Below are 20,908 nucleotides of genomic sequence, written 5' to 3'. Positions count from 1 at the left end.
GCAAGGTTGATTAATATAGTCCATCAAGAACGAGTGAATAAAAGATGTCAACATTTTTGCTGCTGAGTCGCTCTGTCTCACTTGTGAGTTTACACCAGGGGTGAAATGCTACTGGATCGGACCGGATCGGGCGAGTAGGTAGCGGAGTTTGGTTCTGGTTCGCCGATCCAGTAGCAATCGCTGGCTGGCCACGCCCCCAAACCAGTCCACGGCCCGCAGTCCAGCCTTCGCAACACTGGAATACCGGGAAGGCAGCTTGCCACCTGCTCGCCCTTGGGTCAGGGGCCGGGGCCCATTCCCCGAGGCCCCGGAGCCGCCGCCTTCCCCAACCGGGTCAGGGAATGCACCATTCCCTGACTCTGGCCTTTCCCCGGAGCCGCCACCCACTCTTCCTTTGCCCACTTGCTGCCCGCTCGCCGCCTGTTCCCCCTTCGTCTTTGGTCAGGGCCCAGGGATACCTCATTCCCCTGAGACCCCGGAACCACCCCCTGCTTGCCGCCTGCCTCAACTGGGTCAGGGAATGCACCATTCCCCGACACCAGCCTTGTCCCGGAGCCACTGCCTGGTCTTCCTTCGCCACGCAGCATATACTTACTTTCTTCCAGCGGCTGGCTGCCAGGAAAGGCAAGAGTCCAAAAGTTAGAGTCCCTCTCCTTGAATCTGTCGCCGCCATTGCTGCGTTTTCCATGCACCGACTGTGTAAGCGCACACCCATTTATTTCATTTATTTATCAGAGGCAGGTTGGGTGTGTGCTTGTGCAGCCAGCGCATAGAACAAGGCAGCATATTCAAGGAGAGGAACTCCAGTAACTTTTGGATGCTTGCCTTTCCTGGCAGCCAGCCGCTGGAAGAAAGTAAGTATATGTCGCGTGGCAAAGGAAGAGCGGGCGGCAGCTCCGGGACAAGGCTGGTGTCGGGGAATGGTGCATTTCCCGACCCGGTTGAGGAAGCAGCAAACAGGGGGCGACTCCGGGGCCTCAGGGAATGGGGCGTCACTGGGCCCCGGCCCCTGACCAAAGGCGAAGGGCGAGCAGGCGGCAAGTGGGCGGTGAGTGGACGGCAGCTCTGGAGAAAGGCTGGAGTTGGGGAATGGTACATTCCCTGACCCCGTTGAGGCAGGTGGCAGCTCCCGGGCCTAGGTGAAGGGAGAACAGGTAGCGAGGGAAAGGGAAAGTATTTTTTTTTCCCTATTGGGTTCTGTGGGCATGGCTTGGTGGGGGGGTTGTGACTGAGTGGGCATGGCTGTGATTGACATTGAGTTTGCCACGTCCACTCAGTCACAGAACACACCCACCCACCAAGCCACACCCACGGAGTAGGTTGCAAAAAAATTTAGATTTCAACCCTGGTTTACACACTGCACTGATTTTGCTAATATAGGTAATCCTCAACTCATGACAATTGAGCACAAAATTTATGTTACTAAATTTGTTAATTTAGGTGAGTTTGCCCCATTTTATGACCTTTTCTTGCCACAGTTGTTAAATGAATCACTGCAATTGTTTAAATTAGTCAAATTGTTGTTAAGTGGATCTGGCTTCCCCATTGACTTTGCTTGTCAGAAGGTCTCAAAAGGGGATCATGTGACCCCAGGACACTGCAACCATCATAAATATGAGCCAATTGCCAAGCGCCTGAATTTTAATCATATGACCCACAGTCGTAAGTCATTTCACTTTTGTCAGTGCTGTTGTAACTTTGAATGGTCATTAAATGAACTGTTGTAAGTTTAGGACTATTTGTACAGAATAAACCACAACTGGCCGGTTTCAAACATAATACAAAGACATAAATTATCATAATTGAGTTAATATACTACATTAAACCTCAGCATGTTAAATATATTACAATTAAATCTAATACATGAAGCCAGTGTCTATATTCACACAGCACACGATTTTGTTTAACTTTTTTTTCTGAATAAAGTACAATTGGCAAGTCCCAAAGATGCTTTTCAAAAGGCAACTAGACTGATAATCTCCATAGACATTTACAATTGGCAAGGTTCACAAAAATGGTAAACCATAAATGAGGGTTTACAAAACCCAGTGTCTGGATTCATACTGTTTAGCCTAAGTGGATTACAGGTAGTCCTTGACTTACAATTCATTTATAACCGAAATGACAACAGTACTGACAAAAAGTGACTTGATACCCGTTCTCGCCCTTAAGACCAACGCGGCATCCCTATGATCACATGATCAAAATTCAGGCACTTGGCAACCTGCATGTACTTACAATGGTTGCAGTGTTCTGGGTCATATAATCATTTGTGATCTTCTCAGTGAGCTTCTAGCGAAGCAACATCAATAAGGAATGCCAGATTTGCTTAATAACAGTGACCAAAAAAAAAAGTCATACAATCAGGCATGACTTACTTAATAACTGTCTTGCTTAGCAATGGAAATTGTAGTCCCAATTGTAGCCATTAATTGAGGATTAACTATAATACAGCTGTATTATATACAGCCACTATTATAAAGAGTGGCTGTATTATATACAGCCACTATTATAAAGAGATAGGGTGGAAGCAACTGACAAAATTGTTGTTTCCTTGGACAGGGAACTGCTACTAAAAAGTGGGGGCTTCATCCAAGTCATTCCTAGCTCTATTAAAATGACACCTGCAGAATTCTAGAACTGGGAGGGTCTTTCATGAAAATAAAAGCACCCCAATAGAGGTTGCCAGTAGCTGTTCTTTTGAGGCCATTCAAATGAGAATAGGAACCCACCAGTATTATTCCTTGCTCATGCACTGATTTTAGCTGCCCACTCTGCTGCCCACTAGATGCATTGGGCTTCTGTCTTCCAATGCTTCAGCCTGCTTGGCCAAATATACATCCTTCCAGCAACACAGCCAGAAGGCGTAAAGAGAGGACATGCCTTGAGGTTCTTTTATATCAGAGAAGGCAGGAAAGTGATCCAGGCTCCTCCAGAACTCTCTTTTTAGCATGGTACTACCATCCCTTGCAGGGTTGCAGAGATGACTATTCATTGATTGATTCCTTTGGGAAGAAAATTAACAGCGTTATGCACCCTTTTTCACAACTGGGGTTATTCTAGAAGCCCCTCCCCTCCTCTAAAATTCCTCAGCAATTTCTCAAAGCTTTCCCCAAACTGGCACCAGGAAATGACGTCCAGGTCTCCATCAGCTCCAATCGGCATGATTTCTTAGATTCTTGCCATCACGGATTTCTCGCTACCAAAATATTGCTTTCCTAAAAGAAAAAGGGGAAAGAAAATTAAAACTGCCTCCCTGATGGGTGGGGATATTCTGCCTCCGGATTTGTGATTCTCCAGGAGCAGCTCTAGCAAACAGGTTTTCATACAGATCAAGTTTATTATCGGGCCTTCTCAAATTAAAGACTTACAATCAAGATAACATTCATCAGAATATTCATCATCTGTCCCATTTCCTATTGTAAAAGAATGGTAGATCTGCCTCCTATTCAGAAAGCATGTCCCTCCTCCTTGGCAATTCGTAATGGCCGGGGCTTTGTTCTACACCCAGGCAGAGAGCCTCAGTGGCCAATCAGGCACACAGATGTGGCCACATGTCATGAACTACATTTCCCATAATACAATCTCTGTCTACATCTCCCACAATGCAATCTCTTAAAGAGACAGCTCTTAATTTTTAAAATAACTAATTTACTATCTAAGCAGTACGGGGATCTCTAGACGTATGCAGAAAAAAACTAGAAGGAGGCGTGCCCAGTTGAAGATTTCTGAGCCAGGAAATCGAAACTAAATGTGTGACTGTGACACCGGGAGAGGGGAGCTTGTAACCTGTTTGTTTTAATCGGTTGATCGAAGCAGAGAGCCCATAGAGAAAAAGGTAGGTATTCTGATTGGGGAGGGGCCTTCAGAGTTCGGGAATGCGCTCAAGCTGTCTTTACCCCAGAGGTGAAATGTAAAATTTGTTACTACCGGTTCTGTGGGCGTGGCTTATTGGGGGATAATGTGACTGGGTGGGCATGGCCAACTTTTTTTTTTTTTACTTTTAAAAGCATTTTTTCTACAACCTCTTCAGCCGAAGAGGTTGTAGAAAAAAATGCTTTAAAAAGCCTCTGATGAGCCTAGCTGAGCCGCATGATCATCAGAGGATTTTTTTTTTACTTTTAAAAGCATTTTTTCGGCCGAAGAAAAAATGCTTTTAAAAGTTAAAAAAAAAACCCTTTGATGATCGTGAGGCTCAGCTGGGCATGTGGGGGGGGGCAGGGACTTTTGCTACCAGTTCTCTGAACCACCCACTGCCATCACTACCGGATCGGGTGATCTGATCCGAACCTGGAGCATTTCACCTCTGCTTTACCCCATGATAAAGGTGCTGAAGTCTCTCGCAAGTACTCTCCACCTTCTAGATCCTAAATCAAATAACAGTTCTTAACTGTTGTCTTTCTAAAATTTATAGAGTAATCTGATGTTTACTCTGAAGTACATTTTTCCCCCTGTACATTTCCAGACGGAAAGCAGTTGAAGGTTGCCAAAAGGTTTGCGCAACTATTCCATCTTTTTTTTAATTTCAAGATAATGGAGCTAGGGATGAGAAAGTTGGTTGTTCAGATGTTCAGAAAATGTTGTGAATGAGAAAAGGTTATTGCAAGAGGATCAGTGTCTTGTTTAGGAGTAGGGGAGAGGCCTAAATTCGCTGCTGCTTAGAGCTTTTCACAAGCAATTGTCCTCTATATGTTTGGACTACAGCTCCCCTGCTGACACTGAGATTCTGGAAGGTTCAGTCATCTGGACAGCTGCAAATTGGGGAAGTAGTTATTCATGGCAAGGGATTGCAAACAATAGAAGAGAATAGTTGTAGCTCCGAGTTGAACTGTGGCATCCTTGATGCTCTCCGAGTTTGGTGATATTTTTGCAGCCATTTCATTACCCTAATAGGTAATGTTGGAAGTGCACCCCAAAGAAGACAATGCCAGGAACCCCTGAAACAGTGCAGAAAATAAAAAATAGCCCTTTCCCATAAAGGTAATGGTAAAGGTTTCCCTCGCACATATGTGCTAGTCATTCCCGACTCTAGGGGGCGGTGCTTATCTCCGTTTCAAAGCTGAAGAGCCAGCTCTGTCCGAAGATATCTCCGAGGTCATGTGACCCGCATGACTAAACACCAAAGGCGCACAGAAAGCTGTTTCCTTCCCACCAAAGGTAGTCCCTATTTTTCTACTTACATTTTTTACATGCTTTCGAACTGCTAGGTTGGCAGAAGCTGGAACAAGTAGAATAGAATAGAATAGAATTTATTGGCCAAGTGTGATTGGACACACAAGGAATTTCTTGGTGCATGTGCTCTCAGTGTACATAAAAGAAAAAATACCTTCATCAAGGTACAATATTTACAACACAAATGATGGTCATAAGGTACATTTTAACCCTTAATAATAGCAACAAAAAGTTACAGTCATACAGTCATAAGTGGAAAGAGATTGGTGATGGAAACGATGAGAAGATTAATAGTAGTGTAGATTTAGTAAATAGTTAGCAAATAGTAACGGGAGCTCACACCATTACGCGTCTCTAGGATTTCGAACCAGTGAACTGCCAACCTTTCGACTGTCAAGCTTAGCATCTGAGCCACCATGTCCCCTTTGCAGAGTAAAAAACCTGGAGGCAAGTGTTCAGGAGATGATTGTAAGTCTGGGCAGACTTCCAAAAGCTAACAAAGCAGATCCTGAAGGAATCAAGCTAAAAATAAATTCTCCATCAAACTCCATTTTTCTTGCCCCCGACAAGATTAACTCCCAGGATAGGAAAGACAAAGGTCCTGGGGCAGGATTAACCCATTAAGGCAAGAAGACAGGATCCAGAGCAATCACTTCAACCAAGGGCACACATATAGGAGCTTCAAAGGAAAATCAAGTATAAGAAAGCATGGGTTTGTGTCCGCCCCCACACCCCAATCTTCTTGCAAGCCAGGAATGCTGGAGGTGTGTCACTATCTTTTTTGCCATCCTGAATTAAAGAACCCTGCTTTCTGGCAGCTAGCTTCTGTGTCATTTCTTCTCAGTATTGATGACTGCTTCCCAGCTGGGAACAAACCACAGAAATTTTTTCCAACAATTTGGCAACCAACGAAGGGACTCCCAGCCTACCAGACAGGGCCTGGAGGATCACTACCCAGCTGGCACAGACCATTTGTCTGAGGGTAGAAGCCCACGGACCATGCCTGCAGCTAATGGGTAATAAAGGGAAATTTCTTCCAACAGTAACATCAATAATGCACATATATACACATCCCTGATGATGCTACATAGTTTGTTCATGAACTTTCTGCATGAAAACCACCAAGCTCAGAGACCACCAAGAACCCCACGATTAGCAGTTCAGGATATTGCATGCCTAAAAGTTTTCTCCATGCATGAAGAACATTTTTCCACATTTCCCCAGTGAACTGTGTTTATGATTCTGTTTTTTCCCCACCAATTTGAACTGACAGCACATCTGTATATCTCCAATGGGTACTCAGAAGCCTCTCATTGTGCCCTGGCTGATAGAGCGATTGGACAACCAGCAATATCCAGGTGTGTCCTGGCTCAACTCAGAAAAAACACTTTTCCGAATACCATGGAAGCATGCATCACGGCAGAGCATTAACCCAAAGGATTTTCAGATCTTTGAGGTAAGCTTGTGGCAATTTCTTCCCCTGTTGCATGTGCGTCCCATACCATGTGAAAGAGATGATTAATTGTTCTCATTGTCAGAAAATTTCTCCTTACATCAAGGTTGGATCTCTCTTTAACAATCTTCCCATCCATCACTTCCTGTCCTGCCCTCTGGTGCTTTGGAGAATAAATCAACCCCTTCTTCTCTTCTCTGCAAAAGCCATTCAAGTACTGGAAGAGAATTATCACCTCCCCACTAATCCTTATTCTTCCGTAGGTTTGAGTTAGACAACATCATCATCATCATCATCATCATCATCATCATCATCATCATCATCATTATTATTATTATTATTATTATTATTATTATTATTTAGATTTTTATACCGCCCTTCTCCCGAAGGACTCAGGGCGGTTCACAGCCAATATAAAACAATGACAATTTACAACTAAAACAGAAATTAAAAAACTTATTATATGTTTGGCAAAAATTTAAAACATTTAGACCTAAAAAACCCCTAAAATTTATATTAAATATAAATTAAAATTCAAACCCTATTAAAATATTAAAATTTAAAATTCCTAAGCCAGTCCCGCGCGAATAAACAAATACGTCTTCAGCTTGCGGCGAAAGGTCCGGAAGTCAGGCAATTGACGCAAGCTAGGGGGAAGTTCGTTCCAGAGGGTAGGAGTCCCCACAGAGAAGGACCTTCCCCTGGGGGTCGCCAGCCGACATTGCTTGGCGGACAGCACCCTGAGAAGTCCCTCTCTGTTTGAGCGTACGGGTCGGTGGGAGGCGTGTGGTAGCAGTAGGCGGTCCCGTAAGTACCCTGGCCCTAAACCAGACATACCTAGCTCCCTCAATTGTTCATCATTTGATTTAGCCTCCTGAGCCTTTATCATCCTTGTACTCTTCTCTGCACACTTGCTAGGATATCAACATATTTTTTGTAACATGGTGACCATAACAAATGTAGTGTTCCATGTGTGGCCTCACTATTGCTGGATAAAGCAGTATTGACATTTTTCTTGATCTTCATGCTATTCCTGTGTTGATTCAACCCAGGACTGGATTTTTTGGCAATTTTTTGGGTTTCTCACTCATAAAGTGAGTTGGGTTCAGAGTGACTCGCCCAAGGTCACCCAGCTGGCTTTCATAGCTAAGGTAGACTTGTGGTCTCTTGCTTTCTAGCCTGGTGCCTTAACTATTAGACCAAACTGTCATTCTTCAATTGGTGATGGCAAGTTCGTTTTTTCCTGATGACTCTCTGCATTATTCTGTATTGTGGTGGTGGTCTTTCAGTCAGTCATGACTCCTAGTGATTATATAGATAGATAATACAAGAGCAACCAACAGATTTAAACTTAATGTTAACCGCTTTAATCTAGATTGCAGAAAATATGACTTCTGTAACAGAATCATCAGTGCTTGGAACACTTTACCTGACTCTGTGGTCTCTTCCCATAATCCCAAGAGCTTTAACCAAAAGCTTTCTACTATTGACCTCACCCCATTCCTAAGAGGACCATAAGGGGCGTGCATAAGCGCACAAACGTGCCTACCGTTCCTGTCCTATTGTTTTTCTTTTCTTCTTCATATATATATATATATATATGCTTATACCTTCTAATTTTTACTCATATATATGTTTATATACTATATAATCTTTTTATATGATGTTGTGACAAAATAAATAAAATAAAAAAATAAATGTCAGTTTTGTAAGGTAGACTAGATCAGGAAACCCAGGTCTGAGAGAAAATAACTGGCCCAAACTCACCCAGCTAGCTTTCATACTTAAGGGAGTAGTAGTACTCAGGTTTCTCTGGTCCTAGCCCAGGGATTTTTAACCAGCAGATGAAAATGATACATCTTTGAGGATCCTTGGTAATTGCTGCTGTATCCCTAAAGGATGCTTTCCCAATATGGGATCCTTGAGATATGTCGGACTCCCATAATTCCCTAGTCCCAATGGGTAAGAGCAGAAGTAGTTTTGTATCTATGATATCATGCTCAGAGAGCATTGAGTAAATGTTGTATTATGGCAGAGATGCACATCTGAGCCACCCACTGGCTTTTATTGTGATAGAAAGGAGAAATAATTTGAGCTATGACTGGTGAGAAATAAAATCAATTGGATTTAAGTTTCATTACGCTTTTGTCTTGACTACAAGAGATGGTCTTGGATTCCAAAAGTTTAAGTGTTCATTTGCTAAAGCAGTTTTTCTCAGTCACAGGAACATGCTGACTGGGGAATTCTGGGAGCACAAGACCACACAACTTTGTGGGCATGCAATGCAAGCACAATAGGAGCAGAACTTCTATCATTATGCCATGTTTGCCATCTTGCAGATTTTGATATCCCCAAGGGGATATCCCCAAGGACATATCAACGTATGTCATCATGAATGATATAATCAGCACCTTCTGCACATTGGTGTAATGGCTCATTGATATCATGGTGGCTTGTACTAGTCACCTTTGTCCCTTGGTTAGCCCCACTTTGATCTGAACAAGAAATCAATTTTTCAGGTAGATTAAAACTACTGGTACTTTTATTGAAACTGGCTATAATAGAATTTTACAAGTCTGATTATGTTGTACTTCTTTCTACTACTTATGATTTAGTGAATTAGGGAGGTATTTATCTGAGCTACTTCCTATTATCTGCCTGTTGTGTACTTGATCTTATCTCCATCAAGGCCATTTTCCATATTCTCTACACCTCTAGACATGTCTAGGCATTTGATTACTGAGCCATATGTTTTAGCTACTGTCAAAGGACAATCCCTCAAAGTGGCTAAAGTAGAAAAATATTTATACATCAAAAACTACGGATATTATTATGGTTTGTTAAAAATTAAGAAAATTGCTGCTGCATAAACTTTCCTTGATCATATGACTTGGTTTTTCCAGCATGCTAAACCATAAACCATGTCTTATAATTTGTAGTGGCTGGATTCACAAAATGCACTAAATCGAGACAGAAGCAAATCAGATTTTGGTCTATTGCATGAACTCTGTCATATGCTAGTCTGATGGGGAGCATGGAGGAAGAGAAACCAGGCATGGTGATTGCAAACTATACTGTTGCCTTTCTGCTAGGATTGGGCCATTGCTAGACACCTTTACAATCCACAAACGGATCCTCGGACTCCTACAGAATGGAAGAGGAACTTCCGCTCAGCTCTGAACCGAAAAGATGGTATTGAGGTGGTGGAGGATAAAAGCACTGACCCTGAAGATCCTCACAAAGTCTATGAAATCAACTTTAATATTGCCAGTAAGGAATTAGCTTCAGAAAGCTTAGCATCTACCAAGGACAATATAATTTAAAAATGGGGGAATTGTGGATCAGAGTGAAAGAATACTTGCTTGTTATTTTCTTATACAGACCTAAATAATCCAGCTGTGGAGGCTATTCATGCACCATTGATTCCAGCTGAAAGTAGCAGGTCACAGGGAACGAGTTCATCGTTTAGTCAGGTTAGTCCTCTTCTGTCTCACCCAATAGTCAGTTTCCCTTCCTTTGCTGGAGCTTTCCAAATACTCAGTATAGCATATTGTCCCCTGCAGAATGAAGTTGTAGTATCTTCATGAAGCTGTATTAAATCTTTAAAGATTTAATTCAGTCCCACTTTCTCTCTTGTCTCCAACAGATTTTCAAAAGTCTTTCTTTGTGTTTCTTGTGCTTAACACTAAGTGGCAGTGCTTATTGGCATGTGCTACATTTCTGTCCTGGGAAACTGTTCCCAACATAGCTTACATGCTTGAATGGCCAAATGAAAATGAAAAAAAAAAGAAATTTTTTTCACTCTGGATCTCACTCTAGATAGAGAGGGGAGGGCAAGGTGCGTCCAACTTGTGGCTCATGGGCTGCATGTGATTCTAGAGAGCTAGTAATGCAGCCTCATAAGATTATAAACTTTTCACATTATGATGTGTGATATAGTTATTATATATTTTATATATGGCCCATGACAATTCCTAATCACTCAGTGTAGCTCAAGCAAGCCAATAGTTTGGACATGCCAAGAATAGATGCTTTCTCTGATCTTTCATCCTGTTCTTCAGGATGAAACACAGGAGAATGTGCTGAGTGCCTTGGATTGTTCCAGTTTTGATAATGGTGAGTGACAGAAATCAAAAGGATCATATTAAATATCAATTTTTCACAATGGTGAGCATAATAAATGGAAATAACATTTTGAATGTTAAACATTTTGAAATGTTTATAATACAAAATAAAAAACATCTGTTGGGGCATACATATAAAATAGTCGCTGAAATAAGTAATTCAAAAATAGAAAAACGTATTTCTGTGTTTAAAAGCATTCAGAATCTAAATTAAAAGGCAAAAATGGAAACATCAATAGAAGACAGATTTATTTAGAAAATTAGTACGAGATGTTTTATTGGTATTTTATTTCTAAATTGATCGCTAAAATGAATAACATTAAGGTTAAAAAAAAGATGAAAATTTAATAATCAGTTGGCGAATTCTTCCATATTTGAAAGTAGTGTCATAAAGCTCAGCAATTTTGGCAGATTGTTCACCAAAAAATGAAACAAATGTTAAATATTGACTTTTCTTTCTCACCAGCATATCTAAGCTTTACGTTCCTAAGAAAAATACTGAATTGGCTTTATATGTGATAACACCCACTAGTAGATTTTATACTTTCTATTGGAAAGTAGTGGAAGTGACTCAGTTCCTTCTTTGGTAGCCAGATAAACCAAGGGTTATTGGGTGTATGTGTTAATGTCAAAATAACTTCATATTTAAAGTTTGACATTAATGTGAGAAACATTTATGAATTATAATTTTGCACATAGACTTCCATTATATTCTATCCAGTATTTGGGATTCTCTTAACATAAGATTTTAAAGCTCTACAACCATGATGGCAAATCTATGGCACATGGGCCAGAGATGGCACGCAGAACCCTCTCTGTGGGCACATGTGCTGTCGCCAGCTGGTCTTCGGGTTTCCGGTGTGCACATGCACAGCAGCCAGCTGGTCTTTGAGTTTCCGGTGCTCCAATGTGCACGAAGGCCAGCTGACCGGCATAATGCATGCGCCAGAAACCCAAAGAGCAGCTGGTGATGGCACGTGTGCCCACAGAGCATGTACACGCCGCCAGCTGGTCTTTGGGTTTCCAGTGTGCATGCGTGTGCAGGTTCCGGTTTGGGCATTCGGTTCCGAAAAGGTTTGCCATCACTGCTCTACAATATAAAGTAAACTTCAGACTGCTTCAGATTAGCTCTTGATTTACAGTCATTTGTTTAGTGATCATTGAAAGTTACAAAAAAATAACTTACGACCATATTTCATACTAATGACTGCTGCAGCATCCCCAGGGTCACCTGGTTAAAATTCAGATGCTTGGCAACTGGCTCATATTTATGACAATTGCAGTGTCCCAGGGTCACGTGATCACCTTTTGCAACCTGACAAAGTCAATGGGGAAACTAGATTCACTTTACACCTTAACAACTGTGACAAGAAGGGTTATATAATGGGACAAAACTCACTTAACAACCATCTCCCTTAACAACAGATATTTTAGGCTCAATTGTGGTCATAAGTCAAGGACTACCTGTAGCTAGAAATCATTATTTTGACTAATGATCCTTAGATTGTCCTTTTTTCTTAATTTCCAACTTGATTTTAAGTTTTTAAAATCAAGTTTTAAAAGTGCCAAAGTGATGTAAAATAACATTTATATATTGTATAAATTAAATGTTAGTAGAATAATAAATATTCAAATTATTCCTTGTTTTCGTATGTCTCTCTGATTCTGCAACACATCCCTAGAAGACTATCCAATGTGGTATCAAACTCCATCCAAATTGGATCTGGCTGATTCTACAACACTATTGGAACAAACCAAGGAAACCAATGAATTTGGTAAGCTTCCTGAATCTGGGGAAATTCTTGGTTGTCTTGTGGTCAGAGAAGTTCTATTCACACAGAACAGTAACCTAAAGCCAAATGAACCGTACTGTTTCATAGACAATAAACTCAATCTTGAGCTTTGAAAATTACATTTTATGCTTTAATGCTGTGTGAACCAAGACCTTGTCATTTAAGCCAGCGGTCACCAACTGGTGGTCTGTGGACCACTGGTGATCCGCAAGAAAATTTTGGTAGTCCGCAGAAAAATTATTTGCATTTTTTATGTTGCACTAAATCAGGGGTCCTCATCCTGGGATGGATATGTGCAATGAACATTTGTGTTGCTGCAGAGAGTCTCCCCCTTTGGGATCTTTTTGTGTGGGTTGGAAGGGGGCAGTAATTCCAACTTGGGGTCTACTTCAGCCTCCTGGTGCAGGGCTTTGGGCAATGGCTGGAGGGAAGTGCCACTGGTGGTGAAGAGCCAGAAGGCCTTGTTCCAGTGGGACTGCATCATGGCCTGGAACTGGCTGACCATCTCAGCCAACTGAGCCTATAGGTGCCTGTACCTGGCCTTGCATTCCCACAGATCTTCCCACTGCTTGGAAAGCCTATGCTCCTAATCTTCAGTGAGGTGCTTGTGCTGAGCCTCCTTCTCGGCCAGATCCAATTTGAACTGAGCTGTTTTGCCAGCTCTTTCTCTTAGTGGCTGCTTAGCTCCAACAACTGTTTTCTGTTGGGGCCCTAAGGAGCCCAGGCAGGCAGGCGAGGAGTAGCAAGTAGAGGCTGGCAAGGCGCCCCTCAACTTGAGTGACATTGAGTTGGCCATGCCCACCCAGTCACATGACCACCTTGCCATGCCCACCCAGCTGGTCATTAGGCAGATCATATTAGTGGTCCATAGGATTTAAAATTATGAATTTAGTGGCCCCTGAGGTCCGAAAGGTTGGGGACCCCTGATTTAAGCATCATGTGCCAATCTAGATACTGTAGAAAGAAAATAATAATAATATGAAATACAAAGAATTCATCTTTTAGGAGAAATAATGATTGGATGCATAAGTCTCCAGTTTCACATAATATAAATTGTTCTTGTTTTCTAAATTGCTGAGAAACATGAATGACATTTGGAAGAAGGACAAGAACTGCTTTGGGGATTGGAATGCCATTCTGGTGAAGAACGTTTGAGGATTGTGATAGTCAGAGACAAACTTTCAAGTTTCAGTTCCATTAGATCAAAATCTGCTTGCTCTCTCAAGATTTAAGTCCTAGACCCATTAAATCAGAAGGAATCTAGCAGCATTTTTCTACCCAATTTTCTTTTAATAAAAAAGTGTAACCTGTCATGGGATGCAGACATTCATGAAATGTCTAGAGTGGACAAATTGATAGATATTATATTGAGACAAGACCTTAGGTGATGGGGGGGAGAGATAACTGCCCAAATAATGATGTAGAAATTGTTGTTCCTCCACTTCCAAATCTTGACATTTTAGTTTCTTAAATGAATGTAGTTATAAATCCATCAGTTTTAAGTACTTAATATATATATATTTTGTTCTGGAAAGTTCCATATTCAGGAATGGCATCAGAAAATATAATTTGCTGTGGAAACTCACCCATTGCCATGAACTCACAATTGGAACAACTGATAACAACTCCGTTTGGTAAGTTTCCTGAATCTAGAGGAAATAATAAATCCTTCTGCAGGATAGTAATTGAAAACTTGGTAAGAGAATCTTGGTTTCTTAAGAAACTGGAAAACTGTGGCCCTATAGATGTGGTTAACTAACATACCAGCATAGATGGTACTGAATTGTACTGCAAGTTGTAATTTAGAATCACATATTTTTTGGCGCAAATGTACTGTATTAGTGGTAATTTACAGCAGTAAAAGTTTTGTGTGTGGGTGAACTTATAAAAAGTACTGTCTTTACCCTGAGAATTTGGATTTCCTTCTTTTTAGAAACAGATTTTGAAGTTCGGACTTTTTATCGGGGTCGTCAGGTCTTACACGAAGTGATCAATAAAGTGAACAACCAAGGCCTGTGCTTTGTGCCTCATGGTGTCCATGGCAATTATCTTGATTTGGCGGATGTATCTTTGCCTGACCCCACCATTTTGAATGATAAGCTGCAAGCAGAGTACACACTTCGCCTTCTCAAAGGAGTGGCTCCAGGTGTGCTTCTCCGTATCGCAGGAAACCAACTGTGTGGCATGCGCAGAGGTGCTTGCCATGTCTACTGGAGCCAATCTGAAATTCCAGGAGATGGGATACAGCATGGAAAACTACTGAAAGAGCAGTTTACTCCCATCTTCAATCTGCAGCTTTTTGTATCAGGTATGCTAAGGTGGTTTTTACCCAACTCTTAAGAACACTTGTTTAGATGTCTGTTAATTCTATTTATGTCATGCTGGCCACATGAGCACGGAGACGTCTTCGGACAGTGCTGGCTCTTCGGCTTTGAAACGGAGATGAGCACCTCCCCCTAGAGTCGGCAATGACTAGCACGTATGTGTGAGGGGAACCTTTAACCACTAAACATTTATCCAAGGCTTTGTTGAGCTTTTGCTACTAAAAAAGAGCCTGGTACGCACCAATTAATTAAATCTCAGATAATATATGTAGCTTGTCCTGGAGTGATTTGTGTGGTTGTTAAGAGTAAAGCCAGACTTGATGGCATATAATCCATATTGCTCAGATAGCAGTCGAAGATTGACACTGCACTGGTATGACAGGTTAGAACATGGCACTTCTGATCGTCTCCTGCAATCAGACAGGGGAATCAACTTAGAACAGGGGTGTCAAACTCAAGGCCTGCGAGCCAAATCCAGCCCACAGGATATTTAGATCTGGCCCACGGGACCATCCTGGAAACAGTGGACCTACTCGCGGTGCCTCTGCCAGCAAAAACAAGCCCTCCCAAGCTTGACAAAAACAGAGTGTTTGATTCTCTTGAGCTCTGGTTTCGCTGGCAGAAGGTTGCAAAAGGCTGGCACAGCCGAAAACAGAGCTTGTGAGGGCTGTGGGCAGCCATTCCGAGCTCCATTTTCACTAGCAGAGGTTGCAGGAGGCAGTTGTATCCGAAAACGGAGCTCAGGAGGGCAGAGGGTCGCAAGAGACCGTCACAGCCAAAAACGGAGCTCGGGAGCCCATTTTTGTTGGCAGAGAATTTGGGCCACCACAGGTGCCCGACATGAATGATGTCAAGCTGGCCATGCCCACCCTGGCCATGGCCCCCACCGTCCCCCAACGTCAAACACAACCCTAATGCAGCCTTCAATGAAATCAAGTTTGACAGCCCTGACTTAGAAGAAAAACATTCTGCCTAATAGGATACAAGCAAGCATCTTCTCTATTCCCTCCCTCTCTTGAAAATTACACTCTTTCCACATGCAATCCAACCCAAATTTTCAGAAACCAGCAGAAACTTTAAAATTACTACAGATAATCCTCCACTTATAATCATTCATTTACCAGTAGTGACCGACCATTCAAAGTTAAACACCAATGAAAAAGGTGACTTATAATGAGTCTGCCTTACAACACATCCCCAGTCATGTGATCAAAATTCAGGGGCTTGGCATGAATTTACAACCATTGCAGTGTCCTGAGGTCATCTGAATGCTATTTGTGACCTTCCCTGTTGGCTTCCAGCAAGCAAAGTCAATGAGGAAATCTTAATGGTCATTTAACAATTGCAGCCATTTGTTTAACAGCCATGGCAAAAAAGGTTATAAAATTGAGTGCAATTCATTTATTAACATCTTACTTAACAAAAGAAATTCTGATTCAGGAAGAGTCTTGCTTTCATCTTTAAACTTTTGATTAGATGTTTCAGGCCTTCTTTGATTTCTGAGAGATGCGTCATCAACATATTAAAGATCCAATTTTCAGAAAGCATAATGGCTTTCTGAATTGGGTACAGTGACTGACCAGATGCATTAACACTCTCAGGTCTATTAGGACTCTCTACAGCTTGCTGTAATCAATACAATTGAAGGATTTCTTAAAGTCAATAAAGCAGATGTAGATGATCTTTTGATATTCTTGAGATTTTTCCATGATCCAGTGTAGATTTGCGTGTAGTCACTAGTGCCACAATCCTTTCTGAAACCAGCTTAAACATCTGAAAATTCTTTTTCAATGGAGCTATATGTTATACATTTTAGTATAGTTAATATATTATGTGAGAATGGGGTTTCCCATTTTCTCCCTCTTTCTACACCCACATATGCAACCAGGCTATATTTGTGCATAACATTTCAATTACAATCCACACATTAAGAAGAGCCATTATGAATTTTTACGATTGCTTAGGGGGCATACTCAGGCTATCTACCTCTGACTTACAATGTGCCCTTGTTCTAGCCATGCTTTTGCTAGATCTATGGTCCATAGATAATTGAACTATATGGGAACCCATAGGTTTTCATTGAATTAAAACTTGCAAAATGGCCACTATAGGTTGTCTTTGACTTAGGACTACAATGGAGCCCAAAATTTCTGTTGATAACCAAGGCAGTTTGATTCCATTTTATACCTATTTTGCCCAGTTATTAGGTGAATCACTGTAAGTGTTAAGTGAACCGTGCAATCATTCAGAGAATCTGACTTCTCCTATTGACTTGGCATGTTAGAAGCTGACTGGGAAAATTACAAATTAGATCACATGACCCCAGGACAATACAACTATCGTAAGTACATGCCAGTTGCCCTAATTTTGATCACGACCATGGGCATGCTCCAATGGTCTTAAGTATCAAAAACAGTCATAAGCCACTTTTTTCACTGCTTCAAATGGTCACTAAACAAATAGCTGTAAGTTGATGACTACCTATATATTGATTCTAAATTTTGGGGATTTCACTACTCCTTTTCTGTTAAACTTGAGGCATCCTTGGTAGTAGAGGCACGGCCTTCTCACGATGTACATCCACTAATTGGGGGGTGGGTATTTATTATATTTTCCTGTGTTGAGTTAACCAAATACAAGAAAAAAATCCCACCCACCCATTTCTTTCTTCCCTCAGATTTGATTGGGTACATTGAAGGGCGCAATGGTTGTCCTAATTACAGTTGGTGGTTATGCTTTGGGGAAGAGTGGCCTGACTCCAATTGTGTCTGGAAGAAGAAACTGATCATCGTACAAGTAAGTTCTTGTCCTACGGTTTGTTAGATGTATATATACACATTTTCCCAGTATGCTTTTCTCATTCTCCTTGTCTCCCAAGGAAATATTTTTATGTGCAGCTGTAAAATAAATTGGACACGTAAATCCAAAATGATATGACATAAACCACATTTTCTATAATTTAATTAAAAAGTAGCAGACTTCAGTATTAAGAGCTATGAAATATTCTGTGCTGGGAATTGCATTTAGCATCTCCACCTTGACAAAGCAATACATATTTTAGCTAAAATTTAACAATTGATGGTTTTAGTTATGATGGGTCAAATTATTGTGACTGTTGTTTGCTGGTTTGAGCACTTGAAAAATAGAAGGGACACAAACTGAATAAATAAATAAAACTTGTGCAACTGAAATTTATAGTTATGCTTTCCAATAACCAATGATACCACTTCAGATTTGTTGTTTTTGCCAAGGTTAGTTCTACAGTGAAAATGAAGTTTGTCTTTTCTATCTATCTGTGATTCAATTCAGATACAGGCTGAGGAGGAATTAACTATTCCTGTACTTATAGTAACCAAGTTAACTTGTTTCCCTAAGTGCAGAAGAATACATAGTTTAGCCTTGAACTGAGGTTGCTGCACTTGATCAAAAGGGCACATGATCATCCCTTTAGAATTATAAGTTTCTCATCGTCCGAGTGGGAAGGAAGAACTGTTTCTCTATGTGGCTATTTACTGCTTGCTATCAACTGATTCAGTGATCTGATTCACACATTGTAATTATATCTGCATTGATTCTTAGCAACCACATAGATTTTCTTCACATTATTTCATATACTGAGCTATAATTTATTTACCCAAAGCCTAAGAAATGCAAGATGGCTTGATTTACACAACACAGTAGACATTAACTTATACTGTATATAAACTCCAAATCTCTTTTTCTATTCTGCCCTGTTCATGATAAATTTGTTAGTGCGGAAGAAGTAGGTCTGACTTTTTTTTCTCAGCTAGGAGCAAAACTATGACAGGGAAAGGATTCTCTTTGTAGGGATAAATTACAGCAAGTCTCAGAAAAGATTGTTGTTTTCCAAGTGTTCCCAAAACAGTCCTATTCTTTTGGCTACTAATGAGGAAGCCTTTATTTAAATCTCTCCCCCTCTCATGTTATTCATTCCTACATTCTGATTGCGATTCACCCCCACCCCCACCCTGTCTCCGCTACTTCTTCATGAATCCCTTCCATCTTTCTAAGGAAATCCAAAAGTAAACAAAGTTCTTAAAAGACCACAACAGTTGTTGCAGTTCAGTGATCTAAGCTGAGAAGTAAACAGGGTGGTGACCCAGCGGCCTTCTGAATGTTGACAATCTCTCACATCCTTGAGCATTAGCTGTATTGGTTTGGATTGAAGCAAGCTGAAAAACAGAATCTAGCAAAAATTCCCCATTCCTCAAGGCACTAGAAGTCATAGAAGCTAGACTTGCCTTTAGAGTAGCTAGATTCAGACATATTAAAGCAGAATATATTTCTAATCCGTGGCTTAATATGCTATCCGGATACAACAATTCTAACCTATAGTTTACTGGCTACCACAGAAGTATATGCCTTGTTAGTTTGCCAGGGGTTTTAGATTTAATATTTTCTCCTTTCACATTAAAATTTAGAATCCAAATTCAGAAAACAATGTAACATTTCTGAAACAGTGCCTATGGGGAATCTCTGAAGGGCTTACCCAAAGGTTGGAGGGCCATATATGGTACATTACTAAACTAGAATATTGAATGACACTAGCTCCTTTTGATTTATTTAACAAGCCATGGTTCAATGTGTGCACATCGTGATGAGATTTCACACTGAAAGTTTCTAGAAATGACTACCTTCATTAGAGATGATTTAATACAGATGAACAAAATTTTAAAAATTGATTATAAGCAGTAGTTTTGCTCTCTCTCCTCCAACTTCCATACCTAGGTAATTCCCAAGGTTTTAGAAACTCTTTGTGAACTGGGAAAAAGTCATGGGGCATCATCATTAAATGGTAATGAACCAGACTTAAGGATTTCAGATTCTCTACAACATCAACAACTTTTGGAGCAGCTGCGAAAATGGGAAGAAAAGATGGATACAGTTTAGAAACTAGCTATACTATAGCTGTACTATGTGTTGTCCGATATCATTCAATTACTTTTGGATTCTTCTATTCTACAGCAGAATGACATTTTGTCTTTCTTGTGAAAAGGTGAACAACAAGAACTGAAATGTAGCCTGGAATTCTATTGGCCCTTTTGCATTAATGTTTCCTTCCTTCTGCCAGCCTTCTAGTTTGACGCCTAGATATTGTCTAGAATATTAAAAAGCTTGCCTTGTTTGATCTAATAAAAAATTGCTTCATATTATCTTGATATGTTGATTTCCTCATTTTCTTGCTGAAGTATAGACAAGTTTTAATATTACACTTATAAATTAAGTCAAATTTATCATCTGATTTAAATACTGGTAATCTAGACGTATGGAAACTTCAAACTTTTTCTGTTTTGTCTATTTTATACAATTTTGATTTTTTTAAAAAACCCCAGCAGTTTGGCACTTAAAGACTTAGTGGTTTATTTGTCGGAATTTTGTCAAACTGGTATTACCGATATGTTTAGCTCCATTATTATTTGAGTCCTTATCAAGTCTTACCAAAAATCAGTACTTAATCCTCTTGCTACTCTTGCCATTTGCTTCTCAACTTGGTATTAGTTTCTCATCTAAATTGAAAACTGCGTATTACAATCCCAAGATTGATGGATGTCATAGTCCAGTGTATTTGAAGGGCCTAGCACACTATTGCCTACCTGTTCTAATTAGCTGTTTCCTGTACAGTGTATTCCAAGGATGTCAAACTCAAGGCTCATGGGCCGGATCCAGCCCTTGGGGTGCTTAGATCTGGCCTGTGGGGCCGCCCTGGAAACAGAAAAGTACCAGCCCATGGTGCCTCTGACAGTGAAAACAGGGCTCCATTTTCGCTGGCAGAGGGTTGCAGGAAGCAGTCGCAGCTGGAAACAGAGCTCGGGAGCCTGTTTTCGCTGGCAGAGTGCTTGGGCCACCACAAGCGTCCCCGACATGAGTGACGTCGAGCTAGCCATGCCCACCTTGCCCCCCAAAGGTCAAACGCAACCCTGATGCAGCCCTCAATGAAATTGAGTTTGACACCCCTGGTGTATTCCTGTTTGGAATTTTCTTTTTGCTTTCTTCTAAAATTTGTTTATGATTAAATTTATT

The 20,908-nt window shown here is 40.9% G+C and overlaps 1 protein-coding gene across 6 annotated transcripts in view; it reads left to right on the top strand.

Moving 5' to 3' along the window:
* The first annotated feature begins 3,641 nt into the window (after window positions 1-3,641).
* The window catches only part of IRF3 (interferon regulatory factor 3), a 49,100-nt gene continuing 31,833 nt past the window's right edge, over window positions 3,642-20,908 (top strand). For 2 of the 6 annotated variants that reach the window (XM_058179522.1, XM_058179521.1), the window contains exons 1-9: window positions 3,642-3,838; window positions 6,446-6,628; window positions 9,718-9,895; window positions 10,007-10,098; window positions 10,687-10,741; window positions 12,432-12,524; window positions 14,078-14,176; window positions 14,476-14,850; window positions 17,544-17,662. In XM_058179522.1, coding sequence (XP_058035505.1) covers window positions 6,464-6,628; window positions 9,718-9,895; window positions 10,007-10,098; window positions 10,687-10,741; window positions 12,432-12,524; window positions 14,078-14,176; window positions 14,476-14,850; window positions 17,544-17,662 — 1,176 coding nt within the window. In that variant the 5' untranslated portion in view covers window positions 3,642-3,838; window positions 6,446-6,463. Of the gene's footprint in view, window positions 3,839-6,445; window positions 6,629-9,717; window positions 9,896-10,006; window positions 10,099-10,686; window positions 10,742-12,431; window positions 12,525-14,077; window positions 14,177-14,475; window positions 14,851-17,543; window positions 17,663-19,615; window positions 20,041-20,908 lie in introns of those variants that run through there. The other 4 variants (XM_058179520.1, XM_058179519.1, XM_058179518.1 and 1 more) reach the window with 4 other exon arrangements.

Source organism: Ahaetulla prasina, chromosome 4 (genome assembly GCF_028640845.1).
Source record: "Ahaetulla prasina isolate Xishuangbanna chromosome 4, ASM2864084v1, whole genome shotgun sequence".
Taxonomy (NCBI): domain Eukaryota; kingdom Metazoa; phylum Chordata; class Lepidosauria; order Squamata; family Colubridae; genus Ahaetulla; species Ahaetulla prasina.
Note: the sequence above shows the minus strand (reverse complement) of the source record. Positions and strands in the feature narration are given on the sequence as shown.